The 19,509-nt window shown below is 51.6% G+C and overlaps 1 protein-coding gene across 4 annotated transcripts in view; it reads right to left on the bottom strand.

The window, feature by feature from the left end:
- RGS12 (regulator of G protein signaling 12) overlaps window positions 1-19,509 on the bottom strand; it is a 105,978-nt gene that overhangs the window by 25,058 nt on the left and 61,411 nt on the right. For all 4 annotated transcript variants that reach the window (XM_064488536.1, XM_064488533.1, XM_031438329.2 and 1 more), the window contains one exon: window positions 13,787-13,808. In XM_064488536.1, the coding sequence (XP_064344606.1) occupies window positions 13,787-13,808 (22 nt within the window). The remainder of the gene's footprint in view (window positions 1-13,786; window positions 13,809-19,509) is intronic.

Raw genomic sequence — 19,509 nt, forward strand, 5'->3', positions numbered from 1 at the left:
TATGATGTTAAATAGTTGCTAAGATACAGAACTTCTTTGTCTTGTTCCTCGCTCTAATGGGAACGTTTCTAATGCTTGACTATTAAGTATAACTTGAAAAAAAAGTGGAACGGGTAGAAGCAGACTCACAGATACAGAGAACAAACTAATAGTCTCTAGGGAGACGAGGGAATGGGGAGGGGCAAGACAGGGTTAGAGGATTAAGAGGTACAAACTATTATGTATAAAATACGCTACAAGGATATACTGTACAACACAGGGAATATAGCCAATATTTTATAATAACTATAAGTGGAGTATAGCCTTTAAATATTGTGTATCAGTATACTGTACACCTGTAACCTATAAATTACTACTACTGTACATAAACTATACTTCAACTAAAAAATGGAATAGGTACTTAATTTCATCAGAATCTCCTTTAGTCTCATTATGATAATCATATAGATGTACTCTTTTAATCTATTAATATACCCAACCTGCTTATGTACCTATGACATTCCTTTACTATAATGTAAGCCTCATGAAGGCAGGGACTTTGTTTTGTTCACCAATGTATCGCCATTGCACAGAACAGTTTTTAGAAGAAAGTAGAAGCTCAAAAAAATAATTGTTGAACAAATGAATGGTGACTTGAGGGGAAAATTCTCTAATGTTGAACTATCCTTGCATTCCTTGAATAAGTCTCACTTCATAAGGATGTGTTAAGAAAAAACAGTGCTGGATTCAATTTGCTAAAATTTTATTTTGGAAGTTTCCATATTTGTTCATAAGTTAAACTGAACAATAGTTTACTTTTGTGCTGTCCTTGTCCAGTTTGGGTGTCAAGGTTATGCTGATTCTGCAAAATGAGCTGTGTAGCTTCCCATCTTCTACGCCCATGTGACGGACCATGTTACGTTCAAAATACTTGTTGCCCCTCCCTGTGGGAGGGTTATCCACGCCCTCAACAGTGACATCAGGCTTGACCCTGTGAAGCGCTTCAGCCAGTGAATGTAAAAGCGCATAACGCGTCACTGCAGGGGGAGAACTGCCTGGGTCTGTCATGTCTTCCCTCCGCCGAAGACCCACAGCGTCCCACAGAGGAACTGTCTGGCTCTTGGGGTGAAAACACGCAGAACAAAACAAAGCCAAATTGTGATACGCATGTAATGTAAATAAGAAAGAAATTCGGCTTTTTTAAAGCCATTAAGATTTTGGGATTATTTGTTATTGCAACATTATTTGTCTTAAGTTGACCGATATACTCACCTATACATTGGTTTGGGCATGTTGCCTTTTGAGGTGTAAATCTTTGACTTCCATATCATTTTTGCTTATGTTGATTTATCTAACCAAAGTTTCTTTTTCTTTTCAGGCCACCTGTATTTTCCTAATCATTGTCCAATTGATCTCGTAATCAGATGTATTAGTATAAAGCTATTCATAGAATTTACTTATAACTTTACTTCTCTGTCATCTTTGGTATCATCGCCTTCTTTCTTCTTCATTCTTGATGTTATCTTTATCTTTTCTCTCTTTTTCTTGATTATACTTGCTAAAGACTCATTTTTTGGTTTTATTAATCAACTATATATTTTTGGTTTTGTTTTCTATTTTGTTAATTTCTGCTTTATCCTTATTATTTAACATTAATTTGCATTTATTTTGTTGTTTTTCCCCACCTTCTTATGTTGAAAACTTATTTCCTATATTTTCCAACTTTTCTTTTTTATAATATATACATGTAACACTACAAATTTTTTCCGCCTTGACTATATACCATATGTGTTAATGTGTATAACAGTATAACTGTTAAACAGTTCTAGGTTGTATTATAATTTCCATTTTCATCTTCTCTTTGGCCAATGGATTATTCAGAAATACAGTTTTAAATTTTCAAAAGTGTGAATTACTTCTTATTATCTTTTTGTGACTGACTTCTATTTAATTACACTGCTGTTAGTAGATGTGATCTGTATGCTATAAATGTATTTTTAATTTGTAGCAAATGCACTCCTGAAATTCAAATTCGGTAACTACTCCATGCAGCTTTGGGGGGAAACAGTGTATTCTCTGCCGATCGTAAAATTACATATATATGATAAGTACATCACATATATATATTAGATTTAAGTTGTCTGTTTTGTAATTCAAATACTCTATGATCCTATTCTTTTTTTTAATCAGCTTAATGTCTTAGTTTCTGAAAAAAGTATATTATACTTTTTCCCTTAGGGTATCTGTCCACTTTTATTGTAGTTCATCTAATTTTACTTTATAATTGGGAGGCTGTATTTTTGGTGCACACTGCCTTCTTTGTTCTTTTTTTATTGTTTTTTTCACTTTGAATAATTTTATCTGATGTTAATATTGCCATATGAGTTTTCTTTTTCTTAGTATCTACCTCAGAAAATAATTTCACTTAATTTTTTTTCAATCTCCCTCTCAATTTAGTTTTAAAATTGAGTTTTAAACAACCTGAATGGAGAGTTTTTCTCCTCGGATGCTCCTTCTCGCCCATTGATCCCACAGTCTTCTTCAGGACCTGTTCTGGGCTCTCTTCTCTACCTGCTCAGCCCTTCTAGGCAATCTGGTCCACCCCCGGTATTCAGCTATATTGGAAATGCAGTTAGAGCAGCAATAATAGCACTAACCATAACAGCGGTATCATTTGTGTGACTCATTATCCTGTGCCAGGTTCTAAGTGCATCACACACGCTGGTTTAGCTAATTCTCACAGTAAGTCTTAAAGATGGGGCCTAGTGCCTGTTCACAGACAGAGAATACAGGCAGCCGGCTGGCAGCAGAGGCGGGACTCGCCTCCCGCCTCGCCTCCAGCTGCCTTCCAGTTCCCAGTCCTCTCGCAGGTCCCGGACGCACCCCTGCTGCACGGTCCCTGATGACAGGTGTCCCGAGGCATCAGGCTCACTGATGGACAGACGGCCCTCAAGCTCACACTCTGGCCCAGCTGCATCTCCGCATCCTCACTCACTCTCCCAGCTCCCCACACGACATCTCCAGGCCACAGGCCCCTTGTCACTGCCCTGTTTCTGCTTCTCCTCGCCCTGCTCCCTCCCATCCCTGCCAACGCTAAGGTCGCCGTCCCGATGAGGTGGGTCCGGGGTCCTCGCTGGCCTCACGGGCACGTGGCCTTTCCCTCCAGGTCCCCGCTACCGCGGCTGGTCCTCCTCAGCGTTTTCCTGGCCCCTCTCACCCTCAAGAACACAGCAGGCTTAACCTCAGCTCACCTCCCAGGGCTCAGCTCCATTCTGACGTGGGGCCTCTGGCCGGACCAGGCCCTGCGGCCCAGCTCCTACCTCCACCATCACTCCCAGAAGCGCATCCTGCCATAACCCGCCAACACCCAGAGAAGGTGCGGCCTGGCCGATGTGACAGGTCACCTGACTGCAAGCCCTTGCAAAATCTGGGACGTCACAAGCTTCCACCTCCCCTTCTTTGGACAATGGAGTCTATGTGAAGGTGACACATTAGCCTGAAATAATCTCAATTAATGCTCATTTTAGACACTTACAAAGGTCAGTCATCTAAAAGAAATGGCTTTTTTTTTAAAGGCAAACAAACCAAGCCAGATTTAGTGCTTATTCCTGGGGAAATGACCTCAAGATTTTCAGACAGCAGGACAGTAAGTGGCTACATAATGAAGACCACGAAGGCACAGTTACAAAACAAGTAAACCCCAACTGTCCTCACGTCAGCGGCCGTGTGGGCCTCGTGCTGCCATTTCCAGCGAAAGCATCACACGGGATTCCTGGAGTGCCGTCTCTCGACCAGCTCAGACAGAAGTGAAGACGACTCTGGAGCTGCCAGCGACCTACACACTGGCTGCCAAATGTATAAGAAAACACAAAAGGCCTGGAATAACCAAAGCAACCCTGAGCCCACAGTGCCGGATCTCTAAACGCACCACAAAGCAACAGTCATTGCGACACAAGGTGCTGATCCAATGACAGAGACCAGTGGAACGAAGACAGACCTGCAAATATATGATTACCTGATAAAGGTGCTGCTTCAGTTCAGTGAGGAAAGGATCATCTTTTCAACAAATGAAGCTGGGTCAACTGGGTCTCGGGGGGAAAATGAATCCTGTCCCCTAACTCACATCATATTAAAAAACATCAGTTCCAGATGGTCAGAGGTCTCAGTGCGAAAGATAAAACAATGACGGTTTTACCTGCATGATCCTGGGAAGGGCAACGCCTGCTCTAAGGGGACATAAAAAGCATCCCCAGAAAGAGCAAATGATACACTGGATGAGATTAAGATTAAAAACTTTTGGTCATCAAAATTCACTGCGAAGAGAATGACCAGGTAAGCTGCAGAGGCTCACCTGAACACACAAACCCAATGCAAGAATCATCTCCAGGATATATTTTGAAAATGTTCTACAAATCAATATGGAAAGTAGATGCTCTGATAGGAAAACAGGCAAGTCTCGTGAAGACACTTCTCAGAAGGGGACACTCAAGTGGCCAAATCACACAAAAGGTGTTCAACCCACCAGCCACCAGGGAACCGCACACTAAAACCAGAACCCAGGGCCCACCCACCTCCCCAGCAGTGAACTGAAAACAGACGGCAGGACATGCCAGCGACGTGGTGGCCAGAGCTCTCGGGCACTGCTGGCCGGTGTGTCCGCTGGGGGACTGTGCCGGGGCCCCGGCCAGAGTCACTGCAGCTCAGTGTGCCCAGGAAACACCATGACCCAGCCTGCCACAACAGGACTGGGTGCAGGTGTCCACCACTGTGACTGCAAATATCACCAACAGTAGGGTGGACACGGGAGCAGGGGGGAAAGCAGGCACCACACTCCACATGTAGCACGAGACTCACATACCAGCGCCACGTGGCACCCAACGCAGACGCTTGGCGTACATGGGCTGCAGATCCCTTCTGCAGAGTCCCCTTTGCAGACAAAACTCATGAGAGTGTCAGCGGTCAGGCTGGTGGTCAGCTCGGGCGGCAGGGCTAGTAGGGGCCGGTGACACGGGTGTGGGCCGTAGGAAAATTCCTGAGGCCACACACAGATGGCGTGAGCTTCCCACATGTCGGTTGTTCTCCAAGAAAAAGTACTCATTACTTGAAGAACAGTTCTATCACGATGCATCTCAAGTGTTTGAATAAATTGTATCATGAAACGTGAGCAGAAGAAAGGAGCAGCCTTTCTAAATTAGCATGGTTTCGTGTCAAATGTAATTTGGGGTAATTAAGTATTTAATTATACGGTTGTTAGCTACATTTCTTTCTAGATCTGTTATCTCCATTTGATATATTCAAACTGGTCACCGCAGCATCTGGGGGCTTGTCACCAGGAAGCAGGGGGGCCTGTCACAAGTGAGGGCATCCTGTGCCATGTGTCCCAAGCTGCCCATGGGCTGGCAGGCGGGGCACCGTGCACACATGGACCTGTCCGAGGGTGGGTGGGTGACCGACCCTGAAGAGCACAGGCCTGAGAGTGGAGGCACCGAGTCTGGAGCAGAGCTGGCACGGGGCACGGGCTCCACTGTCCTCACCTCCACCTCCCGCCACCAGCAGGGCCACACAGGGAGCACGGCCAAGCCCAGCCTGGGCCGGCACCGGCCTCCCCGTATTCCAGCCACCTCCTCACGGTCAGCTCTGGAAGCCCACTCACCGTTGATGTCAGTGACCTGGAGCTCGACTGATGTGAGCTCACTGGGGAAACAGTGAGTGGTGTCAGGACTGTCAGATGTGGCTGCTCTCACAACGTCCCATGAAAGCTTTTCAGCACCTGGGAATCCGGAGAAAGGGTCGCCCAGATTTGCTCTGGTACAGGAACCCTCCTGGCTGCAGCTGCACGGTGACCAGCGTCCCGGGCCACCAGGAACCACACACACAGCCGTCTTCCGGAGCAGACCGTGGTGGAGGCTCAAAGAGGGGCAGGTCCCCCCGCCTCCTGGCCAACCTCCAGGCTGCCCGCCTGCAGACTGGGCTGCACCTGCTTGCGGGGCTGCAGCGAGGCAGGAGTGAATGTGTGCGCGGCCCCGGGAGCCCCTGCCCACAGCTGGGCGCCGTCGATACCACCAGCACCAGCACCGCAGCCTCCCCCACCCGGAGGAAGCGCACCTTTAACAGTCAGCTAGCGTGCAACGATGCCTCTGGGGTTTCCCTACGTGGTGCTGGACAAGCCAGACATCCCTCCTGAAGCGGCAAGCTCTCCCAGATCCCCTCCCATCAGGGGAGGGGCATTTCCTCCGGCCCTGGGGGGTCCCTATGCTGGTTCCTGGAGGGAACCAGGGACCGTGTGGGCGGGAGACAGGCTGAGTCATGACACACAAGGAAGTCAGTAGATGAGTTTCTGGGACAGTCAGGGTGCCATCTCATTGTTCATTTCTCTAGTTCATTCTGATGCTGTGACTTTTCAACTGAACACTAACCTCTCCCAGAACAGAAGGGGCACGTGAAGGCAGTCGAAGCTCACTGGGCTTCAGAGCCGGTGTGCGTCATCACGGCTGCTTCCGTGTGCTCGGTGCTGAGCTGGGCAGTGGGCGTCCCGGGGCCAGGGCTGGGGGAGAGAGCCCGGCTTCTCTGGGTTGCGATGCAGCTTTTAGCTTACAGGTAATGGGAAATCACTGAAGTTCTTCATGCAAGGGAGTGTTGTGACCTGAGTTTTGTTCTGAATTTTACAGAACATATCCTACAATTACAGTGAAAAAAACTGTATCACAAGAAATCTGTGACTGGCTAATGGGGTAACTGGGACAAGACTTCACCCCTGCCACATATTACTATAAAACCAGGCAAAACAGATGAAGCAGCAGCTTTCAAAAATCGGACTCTGATTCCTGATGGAAAAGAAATCAACAAGGTGAGTCCCGGCTCACCCAGCCGCCTGCCAGGAGGCACTTGACAAACCGCAGCACCCAGAAGGGGAACCCAAATCAGTTACAGCCTTCTACTGAGTTGAGAAGACAGAGATGAGCATTAGCCAAGCCGAGGGTAGCTGGAACTTGCAGGTGCCAGGGGAGAAAGAACTGCAGGAATCTCAGGTTGTGCACACACGGGGTGCAACCCAGGAGGCCTGGCCAAGGACAGCTGGGAGCTGCAGCTGGACAGTTCCCAGGACCCACACGGGGCCGGGAGACTCCTGATCCACCAGTTCTTGCTGAACACCTGCCCTTCACACACGTGGGGTCTCCCGAAGCCCCACAGGCTTAAGGAATAGGACTAACCGAGCTTACAGTGAAAGCTGCTTTAGCCCTGCCCTGAAAAAAGCCTAAAAACAAGCTTCAAAAGGATCAAGCAATCCACAAGCAGCTTAGCTGTCAGTGAAAACAAACCCATACTCTTCAAAGGAAGACAAAGTCCTGCACCCAGTCGAAAGCCACCAGCCACGCGAAGATGCAGAAGAATGTGACTCATGACTAGGAGAAAGACCAGTCAGCAGAATGGACCCAGGAATGGCAGCAAGGATGAGTCAGCAGACAGACCTGAAGACACTTCGAGCTGCTGGAAACATGCTCAAGACTTTAAATGAAAAGCATGAACACATGAGGACAGAAGTGAAGGCTATAAAAGATCCAAAGGGGCTGCTAGAGACACAAGTAAATCTCTGGAATGGACAGTTCTCAGGATGGAGCTCGCAGCATCTACAACACTGCAGAGGAGCAGAGCAGTGAACCTCAAGACAGAGCAAAACAAACTACACAGCACGAAGTACGCGGAGGGAAAAGAGGCCAAAAAGAACAAGGCTCAGTGCCTCGCAGAGACGCTCCCGCAGTGGGAGGGGGTGAACAACGCCTGACCCCAACACACCCCAAACAGCAGGCAGACGGTAAAACCAGCCCAAGACTCATCATCATTAAGTTGCTGGAAACCAGCGAGAAACAGAAAATTGTAAAAGCTTTCCTCTAAGGAACGCCCAGGGACACGCTCCTTCCCTTTTTACAGTTTTCCCAAATCTGCACAGAAGCTGCCTAGACAAAGCCCCTGACAGAAGCCACTGAGCCCTCCCCAACCTCAGGGGCGACTTTGAGACTTTTCCCCTAAATTACTTGCCCAATTAGATTTCCAGTCCACTCTATATAATACTTTCTCTCAGCAACTTTACACATATTCTCCTGGGAGTGAACCTAATAAAAATTTCAGACTATTCTGAAAGTCCTTAGGTGAGAAGCTTCAAACATTTAAAACAACATTAACTATTTGAGTAAACTCTTTACTGACATACAATACATACAAAAAAGGGGCACAAGGCGTAAGTAAACACTCATGCAAGCGGCTCCCAGACCAGGAGGACCCACATGGGCTGGACTGTGGCGGGAGCTGCCACAGGGAGATGCCCCCGGGCGGTCACAGGGCTTACTAACCAGTCCTGGCACTGCTTTTCACACTAAGTTCCCTAAGAAAGGTTTTCCCTCCAAAAATCAAATTTTCACTCCCCTTGGAGTGGGAAGGATACACCTGCTTCCAGGCAGGGCCACTGGGGGGGGGGAAGGGACAAGGAACAGACACAGGAGGGTCATGAAGGGGACCTCCACGGTGACCGCAATGCTCCAGGGAAAAGGGCTGAGGCAGAGATGCCCACATGTCAACAGACGTGACATCTGGGGGAGTGGGGGGGAAGGCATGTGGTCACTGGTTTTATTTCTTTTGAACTTCTGTTTGCTTGAAAAAAAATTCACAACTATAAAGACTTACTAATAAAAACTCTCTCCAAATATCTTGTAGAACTGGAAAGAAATAAGTACATTGGAAGGAATCTTGGCAGAAATCAAGCCTCCATACTTTGAAAAACTAAAATCTAAGTCTGACTAGTGTTTACAAATACTTAGTACTTCGTACCCTATAAATACACTATGTTTTCTGGGTATAATTTTTAAGTTCAAAAGCAAACCATAAAGAATGTGATACATTAAACAGACTTAAAATACAGACTTCTGGCTACAATAACCCCCTCACACAGCAAATTACAAATGAACATTCCATCTTACTTTTAGCAAACATCTCTGAAAATGTGCAAACAGGCTGCACGGTTTTTCTGACGAGGAGATTTTGTGCAAATCCCATGGCACTGCTCTGAAACCTCTCCATTTCTCTTTCTCGTTCATAATTTTATGGAATGCGAATTCACTGGCCAAAAACACTAAAGATAATAACATCTTATATTCAACAGACAGAGGCCGTTTAACTCCCCAGTTAACAGGGGTGTGACTGTCACTGTCGGGCAGTAGCTCTGAGGGCCCAGGAAGCAGTCTGCCGTGGTGCCTGCTCCCGCCTGGCGGTCCCACCAGGCAAAGGGAAGATGCGACGAGGCCCAGAGTAAAGATGAAGACACAGATGGAGGGAGAACGGCATGCCGGTGGGCTTCCCCCGTGGCCCAGTCCCCGCTACCGTGAGGTGAGCTGCTCTGGGGGCAGGATGCTGGCCACGCTGGAGCTTCCCGGAGGAGCCAGCAGTTTCCAGCGAATGACCAAAGGCAACAGGCGGCTTTCTGTGTGTTGCATTTATTCCCTCATGCAGGATGGTGTTAAAGGAGAGACCCTGCAAACCCCAGACACCTGCTGTGATAAGAGTCACTTCTGGAAACCAAGTTGACCGTGAATGTAGAGCACAAGGGAAACAGAGCCAAGAGGCAGGCCCGGATGGGGAGCGGGGGTTGGACTTGGGCAGGAGGAGGGACCCCAAGCCTGGGGGTGGGGATCAGGGACCCCACCCTGGATCTGGCCCTGACCGTGCCCACCAGGGTTCACGCAGTGTCCAGCAGGGTTGCAGATGGGCAGGACCCAGAAAGACACTCAGCCCTGGCCAGGTGAGTGCAAACTTTTGGGAGAAGGGCCCTCCTGGGCCCTGGGGAGGGAGCAGCCAGACCCAAGACCACTCGCACCCTAGCACCAAGAGGAGTAGGTGGAAAGGACTGGAAAGTTCTAGTCTATGACAACCCACTTTCTTCTTCCTTTCCTGCTGAAAGTTCTATTTCCAAACAAGACAAAACAGACCTGCTCCCAGCAGCATCTCGGGTGAGTATGGGCGAGTGAAGGAGTCACAGACTCTCCTTCTTCACATCCACCACAGGCAGGGGTGGGCCAGGGGGACAAAAATCAGCCACAAATTTAGCAAAAGCAGCCAAAAAAAAAAAAAAAAAAAGAGGGCACAGTCTGATGCCAGAAGCTTCAACCAAGAAAAAGAAAAAAGCCAACAAATGATAAGAATAAAAAGGTTTTGACAGGCTCTGCACGTGACCCACCGCTGGGAACCCATCAGTTGTCCCGGGGAGGAAGGCATACCAACAAAACCCTGAGCGTTCTTCTGGAGGCGGGTGGCAGGGCAGCTCGGGGGACCAAGGGGAAGCCCTGCGGGGAGAGCCCAGCGGGGAGAGCCCAGCTGGCGCTGCGGAGGTCGGCACCGGGCGGAAGGGCACCAGGGCTCAGCACTGCGGCCTCTCTGGGCTCAAGACGTCAGTGCCAGAAAGCCCGGTGATGAGGACCAGGCGGGCTGCTGACACCTGCAGACGGGGGGATGCGCTGAAAGACAGGTGGACGGATGGGCGGACAGATGGGTAGGTGGGTGGGTGGATGACAGAAGGTACACGATACGCAAAAAGCAAACACAAGGTCTGGTCTGGAAGAAGACGTAGCCTAGAGAACTTTAGAAATTCTTCAAGTTCTAAGAGAGAAAGGGGCCAATGCAAAGATGATTAGACCAAGTGAGGACAAAAATCAGTACTATTACAAAATGAATAAAAAGTAAAAAAGAAGCGAGATATGTCTAAGAAGTTAAAATAATGACACAGAAAAAAGACTTTTACAACCAAACTGCTTTGAGTAGAACTGACTGACTTTCTCAAAGAAGCAGAAGCGAGCCCCGCGGGCTCTCAGCCAGTTCCCTGGCAAGGGGGGGAAAGAAGCAGAGGGCCTAAACTTCCTGGCAGCCTGGTCGTCCCTGGGTGTGGGAGTTGGGTGGAGTAGGGGGATCCTGGCAAAGCTGCTTGGTGCAAAGTTAAAAAAAAAAAGAAAAGAAAGAAAACAGGAGAATAAACTTTTATGACAACGAAGCTGCGCTGTGCCCGACCCCAGGTGCAGGCTGCTGGAAGGCTCTCTCCCCTCAAGGCGAGGTCTCAGGCCCCCACCAAGCTCCTGACCCCCCTGCCGCTGGGGGTCTTCAGCGTGAATAATTTGCCACGGGGCAGATCAGCACCCTTTGAGCCTCTCTGAAGTGCCGGAATGGTCTTCCTTTCCTCGGGGCAGAATCTGCCCCCGCGCTCACTTGCCCCTGGCTTGCCCTCCAAGGACTGACCCCCACGCCTGCCTTCACAGGGTGGTCTCTGGCTTGGGGCCCCTCTCCCTCTGCGGGCTGGGGGGGGGGCTGCACACAGGGCACCGGGCAGCCCCCCGACAGGGCAGCCCCGGAACCGACCGCACGGTGGGAACAGCTCTCATAAGAGGACAACGTGGGAACTGAACACGGCAGTTAATGACTCCAAATGAGCTCACTGACGAGGTTAACTGAACCCAAACTATTTCTGGGTGAGCGCTTTATTAGTCACCAGGACTAGGCCGGGCGGCTCGGTGGAGGCAGGCCCAGCTGGTGAGGAGGCCGCTTCCCAGAGCTGGCTCCTGACTCACCCCGGCAGCGCAGGGCGCCCCCCTCACCCCAAGGAGATGGCGCTGCGGGAGCTCCGGGCCCTTGGGGACCACAATCCCCAGCCCAACACAGAGTATGGAACATCTCGTGTGGAGAGAGACACGCTCCTGGGTCCCCTCAACCAGTCTCCATCCCCCGCTGGGCAGGGGTCCACAGCAGGGTCGGGGGCACCCCAGGAAGCAGATGTCAGGACCTGGAGGGTCTGAGGCTGGAGCTGGGGCTCTGGGGTGAGGTGGGGGAGGCCAGGGCCTGGCCCTGCCATCAGGCAGACCTCAAAGTCTGAGTTCCCACTTCAGCTTGGTATCTACGTGACCCTCTTTCTGCTGGGGTGTTTTTACGTGTAAAGACAGCAGAATATAACACATTCCTCCTAGAACTAACATGCAAATGAAATGAGATGAGTTTTTCTTCTTACTTATATAATCAGAAAAGAAACTGAAGGTGGAAAGATAATAAAAGCATAAATAAACTCCATAGAATACATGTAACTGTCTGGCCCAGTTCCTGATATTCACGGTGTGCTCGTGAAATCATGACCATCCCCCGCCTCTGTCACAGAGGGGCCCACCAAGGGGAGGGTCTGTCCCCAGGGGCACTGGGTCTGAGGTGGAGAGGAGGGGCCGGGGGGGGGGATCCCCCATAGGGAAGGGGGAGCCACTGCCACCAGCCAGGATACCACTTCCTTAGAAAGGACACCCAGGCCTGTGAGTCGGGGACTTCCCACACTTGGGAAGTTTAGCTTTTTAAAAATTACAAAATGGAATATATAATCAAACTCCCTGGGGTTCCTGCATCTACTGCTGACAAGAAAACTTTAGAGATAACAGAAGCTTAATATTTATGAGTAGACTGATCATATTAAATACCCTCAAATTTCCAAATTTCCTGCAGAAATGAATGCCTTCTACCAGAAAAGGCAACTGAGCACAGGGTAGAAAGGGCCAGCGCAAGCAGAACACTGTAAAAACCACTCGCTTTCAGCCTGGGTTTGGTTACAGGTCTTAATTAAGGAGGCTTTCCCACTCCTAGCTTAAGACTGATTAAATGACATGATTACCATTGTAATAAGACATGTAACATCATTCTTTTATTAAAAAATACGTCCCCAAACACAAACCTAAGGATGTGTCTGGTCTCAGCCTCAGGTATCAGCACATCTCACACTTCCCACGCTGGACCGACGGACAGAGAGCGACCAGCTGCGTCTTCCAGGCCGGCAGACTCGGGCCCCACCTGCCCTCCAGGTACAGGGCTCCGGCCTGTCCAGGCACAAGCAACCCTTCCTAAGGCCCGTGACTGAAGTCATCAGTTGTAGGACAATAGAAAGTGTCAAGAAAGCGACAGTCAGTTTCTCTTTAACTCACAATAACGAGAGTAACCTTGGACCCCATTACTTTCCGCAGCTCTGACAGTCCGTGGGGCCCACAGCCAGTAAATAAATGAAGTAAAGTGCTCTTACATTTTCATAGACTATAAAGCCCAACTCCCAATAGAAAAGAACAGAGCAATCAAAAAGGTCAAAAAGCAAAGCAAAACCTGTGAGCGTGAGGACTTTGACAAGCATTAGAAGAAATGAGGAGCACTTGGAAGAACGGGAGATTCTTAAACAGTCATTGAACTAAAATGATAAAGGTTACATCACAGAAATATCTTCAGTGAAGCAGGACAACGCTGGCCCTTTCCTTCTTGGGTCGGCCTCGTTAAGAGAATTCCCACGCACAAAGTCATTTAAAGACAGAGTTTTGATTCCTGTGAATTCATTCCACTACACTCAATTCAGCTATTAAATTTTAAGGTAAATTTAGCAACTGAGAGTCTCACCCGAATTTCCAGAATTGCTCAAATTCAGCAAGAGCTTTGACAACTTCACTCATGCTGGCTTACAAGCTGGTTCTGCAACAAGGCAGAGCGGGTTGTAACTTGCCAAGCACAGGTACGCGCCAGGCCTCGCCAGGCGTCGTTATCACACTGCACACGTCCCCCAACAAACCGCTTCCCAAACACGCCGCGGGCACTGGGAGAGACGGGGCCCCCGCAACTGGCCCTAACCCACCCCCCCAAGCACTATGGGGTACGGACAGGCCAAGAAAACATCATTTACTCATGCCTAATAGGAAATACACTTCTACAATTTAAAAGCTTCATTAAAAATAATAAAAAATATACATCAGAAAGTGTGACTTACCACCATCAGACACAGTTGCAGACTGAAAGAAAAGAGAGAGAGACATGAGTTAATGAGGCCTCATGACAGGTCAGGAAACAGCACGTGCACGTGAGGAGCAAACCCAGGGACTCCAGAGGGTCTGAGGCTCGCGGGCAGTGTCCCGGGAGAGCTGCCACCTCTCCGAGTCCAGAGTCACTTCCAGTTCCGGAGTGAGCCCCGCCCAGCGGAGCCGGGGCCCAGGAGGGCGGAGGTGCCCGTCTTCACTGAGCAAACCCCAGCATGTCCGACAGCCGGGCTTACTAACAACCTCGGTGCAACAGCCTTACGGATGTCAGTCTAACCGGCCCCGGGTCAAAGAGGTAGGGCCCCCGCCCACAGTCCAGCCAGGGCCCATCAGCACCCGTGCCCGGGGCCCAGGCCCGCCCAGAGTGGGGATACAGCCCCCAGTGGTGGCAGAGCAGGGGTGGCCCCCAGCCCACCCGGGCCTCACCAGGTGGAGCGGGAACAGCCCCGAGCAGGCAGGCGTGGGGGGAGCTCCAAGCAGGGGCTGGAAGAGGCGGGAGACTCAGGAGAGAAGGGGTGCTGATCAAAGGCCTAGGAACGAGAACCCAGGCACCGGGCAGGAGGGCAGGTCCCGACCAGAGGGGGGCGGCGGCGGAGGGAGGTCCCAGGGCGACAGGCACTCAGTCACTGAGCTCCGAGCAACTCACAGAGGGGACATCTGAGCAAGACCACCTGGGGACACACATGCAGGTGGGACAGCTCTGAGGCTTTGGAAGGTCACCCCCAGGGAGAGACAAGACAGGGAGGGAGGGAGAGGCTCCTGAGAGGTCGGGACGGGGAAGAAGCCGGGTGGAGGAAGGCAGGGTGTCAGCGGCACAGACATCAAGAAGCCTGACCTGTGGGAAGGGGGCCGGGTTCAGTATGGGGGGGCCGGGTAACTGGCCACCTTCCATCGCTGCCCAGCGGCCGCAGAGGGGCTGCAGTCTCCCCAGGCCCATCCCCCCAGGCCTCACACGCCTTCCTCTGCAGACGGAGGGGAGACGGGGTCCCAGGGCATGTGGGAGGCTTGGCCGACAGAGGGGAGCAAACGGGGAGCACCTTCCCAAATGCCGGGCCTCCCCAGCAAGTGGAGGTCACTGTTTTTTTTAACTTTGGATTGAAGTGCAGTTGTTTACAATGTTAGCTTCAGGTGTACAGCAGTGATTCAGTTATACATATACATACATACACACACATAATTTTTTCTAAGAGGTCATGTTTTAAGACCCCTAAGGCTAAAAGCCAAACCAGCAAGGTCCAGAGGTACCCCGGGTTAGCCGGCCTGCAGTTAACGCCCCCACCACGCCCACCACGGGGGAGTGAAGCACATGCCTGTGGTCTGGATTCTGAGAAGAGCCGCCCATGTCAAATGCACCCCCGGCTCACTGCTTGGCCTTCCCATCGCCAGCACCAGAGCCCCCCAAACCCTGTTTCCCAGCCTGCATGGAAGATGGGGGACCCTCTCCCATTTCGAGAAGACCTGGTCTCAGCCCCTCACCTCGTGGGACTTACACCTGCAAGACTAGAGAGCCTCCTGCCCCAGAGGGCCCGTCCTCGGACAACAAGAACAGGGCATGTCACGGTGAAAAGCATCCTGAGTCCCAGGTAAGAAACACTCTGGAACAGGAACTCAGCACCTTACCGATACATTTTTCCATGTAAAATCATACGCTGTTGTGTTTCCAGCTTTTAAACTGTTGTCTTGCCAGACAGGCAGGCAAAGAGCAGAGCCTGTGAGCCAACACAGCCATCAGCCCTCGCCCACCGAGGGTCCGGTTTTCCCTTCAGGAGCGGGGTGGGTCTCCTCCCCAGGCTGACAAATGCTCTGGGAAAGCTGTCCTTCCCATGCTCACGATACATCACCGCCAGTCGTGGTATAAACTAAATAATATCAAAGGCACATTATTCCCTTGAGATGATGGGAAGAAAATCTGCCCTGGCTCGTGGTCTCCCACCTCCGCTCACGACCCGTTGTCCCGGCAACCATCTCTATCCCCACCAGACGTTAGTCTGAAAGTACAGTTCCACGGAGACACGCTTTAATGTCGCCCGGACATAAACCACGGTCCTCCTCCGAGTTTACACACTTTCAGAGAAATAAGTGATGACTTCTTAACCGACTACTTAGTCTGCAAATAAGTTCCCAGTAACATAATTCTTCTGTTTACCGGCTAACATTTGCTCTATTTATCTGCACGCACACCTGGGAGAGACGGAGCTGGTACCAGGGCAGACACGTCAGGGCCCTCCGGGTCCTCAGCCCTTGTGAGAGGGGCCCGGAAGCAGGCCTAGAAGCACATCACAGCGGACTCTTTCTAAGGGGAGGTGAAGCTGTCAGCACACCGCAGTGACAGGTGCCGCCTCGGGGGAGGGTGGCCGGCACCGGGCGTCAGGGTGGACCGGGGGTGCAGGCAAGCAGCCTGCTGGCAGCAGGCGGGGGAAGGCGGGCAGCTCCCAGGTCATCTCTCCCGGCCTCGGGGCTGATGCGTCCAGTGTCTGACCGAGTTACTCTTACACCTAGTTTGCCTTTTTTTTTTTTTGAGCACATCCTGGCTGATGGGGGAAGTCCAAAAAGGCAAAACTTCAGAAACTCCCATAGAGAATTCCGAAAGCACACCCCCCACAAAAGGCAAGCAGGACTGACCGCAGCTCAATGTGACTACAAGTCGGCACTCCCAAATTTCTTGCTTAGACCACTGTAGGCTTTTACGAATTAAAACTTGACACTCCTCATGTTTGTTCTGAAACCCAGTATAACTTGTATGAATACTGGGTTTTCATTAGCTCAGACTTCGTCAGTTCTTCCCAAATTCCCATATGGACATGCTATACGTACAAAAATCAGACCCGCAAAAAACAAGCTGCCCATGAAAAAAGGTCCCAGAAAGAGCGCGTTTTCTATGCTTACGATGTAAACATAGACCATAATGAGAAGCCCTGAAGAGGTCTGTACTACGTCTCCAGGACTAGAGTTCAACTCAGCGTAAGCACGTCTGTCTCACGAGAACGCGCCAAGTGCTTTAGATGTGTTATTTAAGGTCGAACAGTCCCCATTCCTCGGGTCTGCCTCTCCAGCCGGAGAGTTCAGTGGACAGTGATTTGGATTTATTCCCAGCAGGATATCTGTTTGGACCGCACGGCCTGAGGAAAAGGGACAGTGCCCCGCGGCCCATCCCCCACAGGGTCCACAGCTGCACAACACCGTGCACGCGCGCACACACACACACACACACGCATACCACCCCACTCTTTCCAGCAGTTTCAACCAAAGAGACAAATGGACGTAAGGCTCACGTGGAGGCAAGGAAAAGGCATTGATTTCTAGGTTCAAACCGTGATGTTCACAGCAGAGAATTTCTGTGGTCCCAAGTCAGTGACGACAACAGAACGAAGGAACCCCGGGTGTGTTCAGTGCCACCCAGAGACAACAGGCCTAGGCCAGGGACGGAGGGCAGGGCGGCCACCGCGAAGCCCCCAGAGGCTCCTGCAGAGGGAGAGGGCATGGGATGGGGCACTGAGGGGAATCTGTGTGTCTCCTTTCAAAGTGTGTGTGTCCCAAAGAGCTCTTCAACTTCAATAAAATCAGAAGAAGCCAAGATCCCATAATGGCAGCTAATATTTCTGCCATGCCCTTGGACACGCCTAAGATAATTCACTGTAAACACTTTTAAAAGTCTGAAGTAACACAGATGTGGGGCCCAAGCGCCACACTGACACGGGGTTCAATGTAAACATCCGACTTTACGCAAGACTCCTCCGACCCTACCACTGAAGTCCAGACTGAGAATCCCGCTCCTCACTGGCCCACCCAGCTTAAGAAAGACAAGAGCCCCCACCGCGGAGACAGGGCGGGAGGTCCAGGGCTCTGGAACCTTCCCAACTCAGCACCCCAACAGGACAAGTCAAGCTAACGTCAACACTGGCCTTCCCGGGACGGTCTGTGCAGGAAGTGGCACTGAGCGTAGTTCTCAGACGGAGGCGCGCCGGGAGCTCCTTCTGGGTAAACAGAGCTCGCTCAGACCAGGGCCCCAGCCCCGCGCTCCTCTGAAGCTGAAGCCCCACCCCAGGAAATGTTTTCTCATAAAGGCTGAGATAGAGTCACGCTCTCAAACCTCTGCCTTGAGGAGTCGAGCCTGGGCCGGAGCCATATGCTTCCCAGGCAGGCAGAGCCCGGGTTCAGGTGGTTGTGGGTGCGGGACGTGGGGTGCAGCCGTGCCCTGAAGGTCAGCAGGGTGCGGGCAAATCCTGGGATGGCTTCCACTTGTTCAACCAGTCTTGCTGAGCACCAAGTCCCCTCGGGCTGTTGCTGGAGACAGGGGTGTGGGAGGAGGGCTGATGGTGGACAAGGAAGGATCACTGATTCTCTAGCCGGGGCAGGCAGACCTGGAGGGGCTCGGAGGGTCGCATTCAGGGGCTTGGAGGCTGGCGCCGAGCCTGGGGTTGGGGAGACCAGGCAGGAGCAGGTGCAGGCGCTCCCTGGGCCTCCTGCATGTCCACAGGGACAAATTTCCAGGTCTGCAGAGGCAGGTTGGGGACGGCAGCCTCTGAGTGGCAGCTGGGAAGGACCCAGAGGAGGGGAGCTGGTCAGAGGCCGCTGGTTCAGGAGACAAGCCTCCCCACCCCCGCCCCCACGCGCAGGACCACAGCTGAGAGAGGCCCAGCTTCCACTCCTGTCAGACGAGGACCCAGGAGAAAGGGGCTGCATACAGCCTCGCAGGGGAAGGAGAGGAAGAGGGGACAGGACACAACTTCAAGAGAAGGATGCAGGGAAAACCCAGTTCACAGTGACCAACCTCTTCAGGAAAAAAAGCGGAAGATGTGAAAACAGAAATTTGATGACAGTTTCCCTCAGATAGATTAGGAGGCCTTCTTCTTAGATAGGTAACAAGAATCAGAGCGTTAAAAAGTGAGAAAAGAATTTGTGCAGCCGCAGATCCGGAGGGATGAACACAAAGGGTCCCTGCCTGACCGAAGCCCCTCCCCAGCCCAGTCTAGCCGGGGCAGGTAGGTGGCCTGACTGGGATGGTGCTGCCTGGCTCCGGTCAGGACCTTCCAGGAGTGGGCGCAGGAGAGGCCAGAGCAGGGGAGAGGTCAGTGAGCACAAGGCAGCTCATCTGAGCCAGAAAGAGAGACTCAGTCAAGGGGAAGGAACTCTGACAGCCGTCAAGCTCATCCTGAGAGGTTCAGAGACGGCAGGCAAAGCCCCTTTGGCAACCAGCCCACGGACAGGCATGCCTGGCTCCCTGCCGGCCCAGGCTCCCCTCCTGGAGCTGAGCCCTGTGCTCAGATGGCCCCTCCTGCCCACGCCACCCTGGGCGGACCTGGCCAGGAGAGGACCAGGGGTCCCGGTGTGGGTGATGTGGAGCAGGAAGCAGTGGCCGACCCCTCCTGCCCACCCCACACCTTCCCCTTTGAGCTCTCACTTCCCCACCACAAACACGGAGCCCTTCCCTCTTGGACACCAGGGCTGACCTCCTCGAGCCGCAGGGCTTTTCCCTGGGATCCGTGCCGATGCCCACCGCACAGCCCCACCTGGACCGCGCCAGCCCTCCCACCAGAGCCCACCGCTGCCCTAACGCCCCTCTGCTCAGCGCACTGCCCAGAAAAGACTGTTTTACCGTTTTTACAACGCAACCTTTTATTTTCAGATCCCACAAACAGCCCAGTGCAGGAAGAGTTAAGCCACTTGGTGTCGGGCA

Source organism: Camelus dromedarius, chromosome 1, assembly GCF_036321535.1.
Source record: "Camelus dromedarius isolate mCamDro1 chromosome 1, mCamDro1.pat, whole genome shotgun sequence".
Taxonomy (NCBI): Eukaryota; Metazoa; Chordata; class Mammalia; order Artiodactyla; family Camelidae; genus Camelus; species Camelus dromedarius.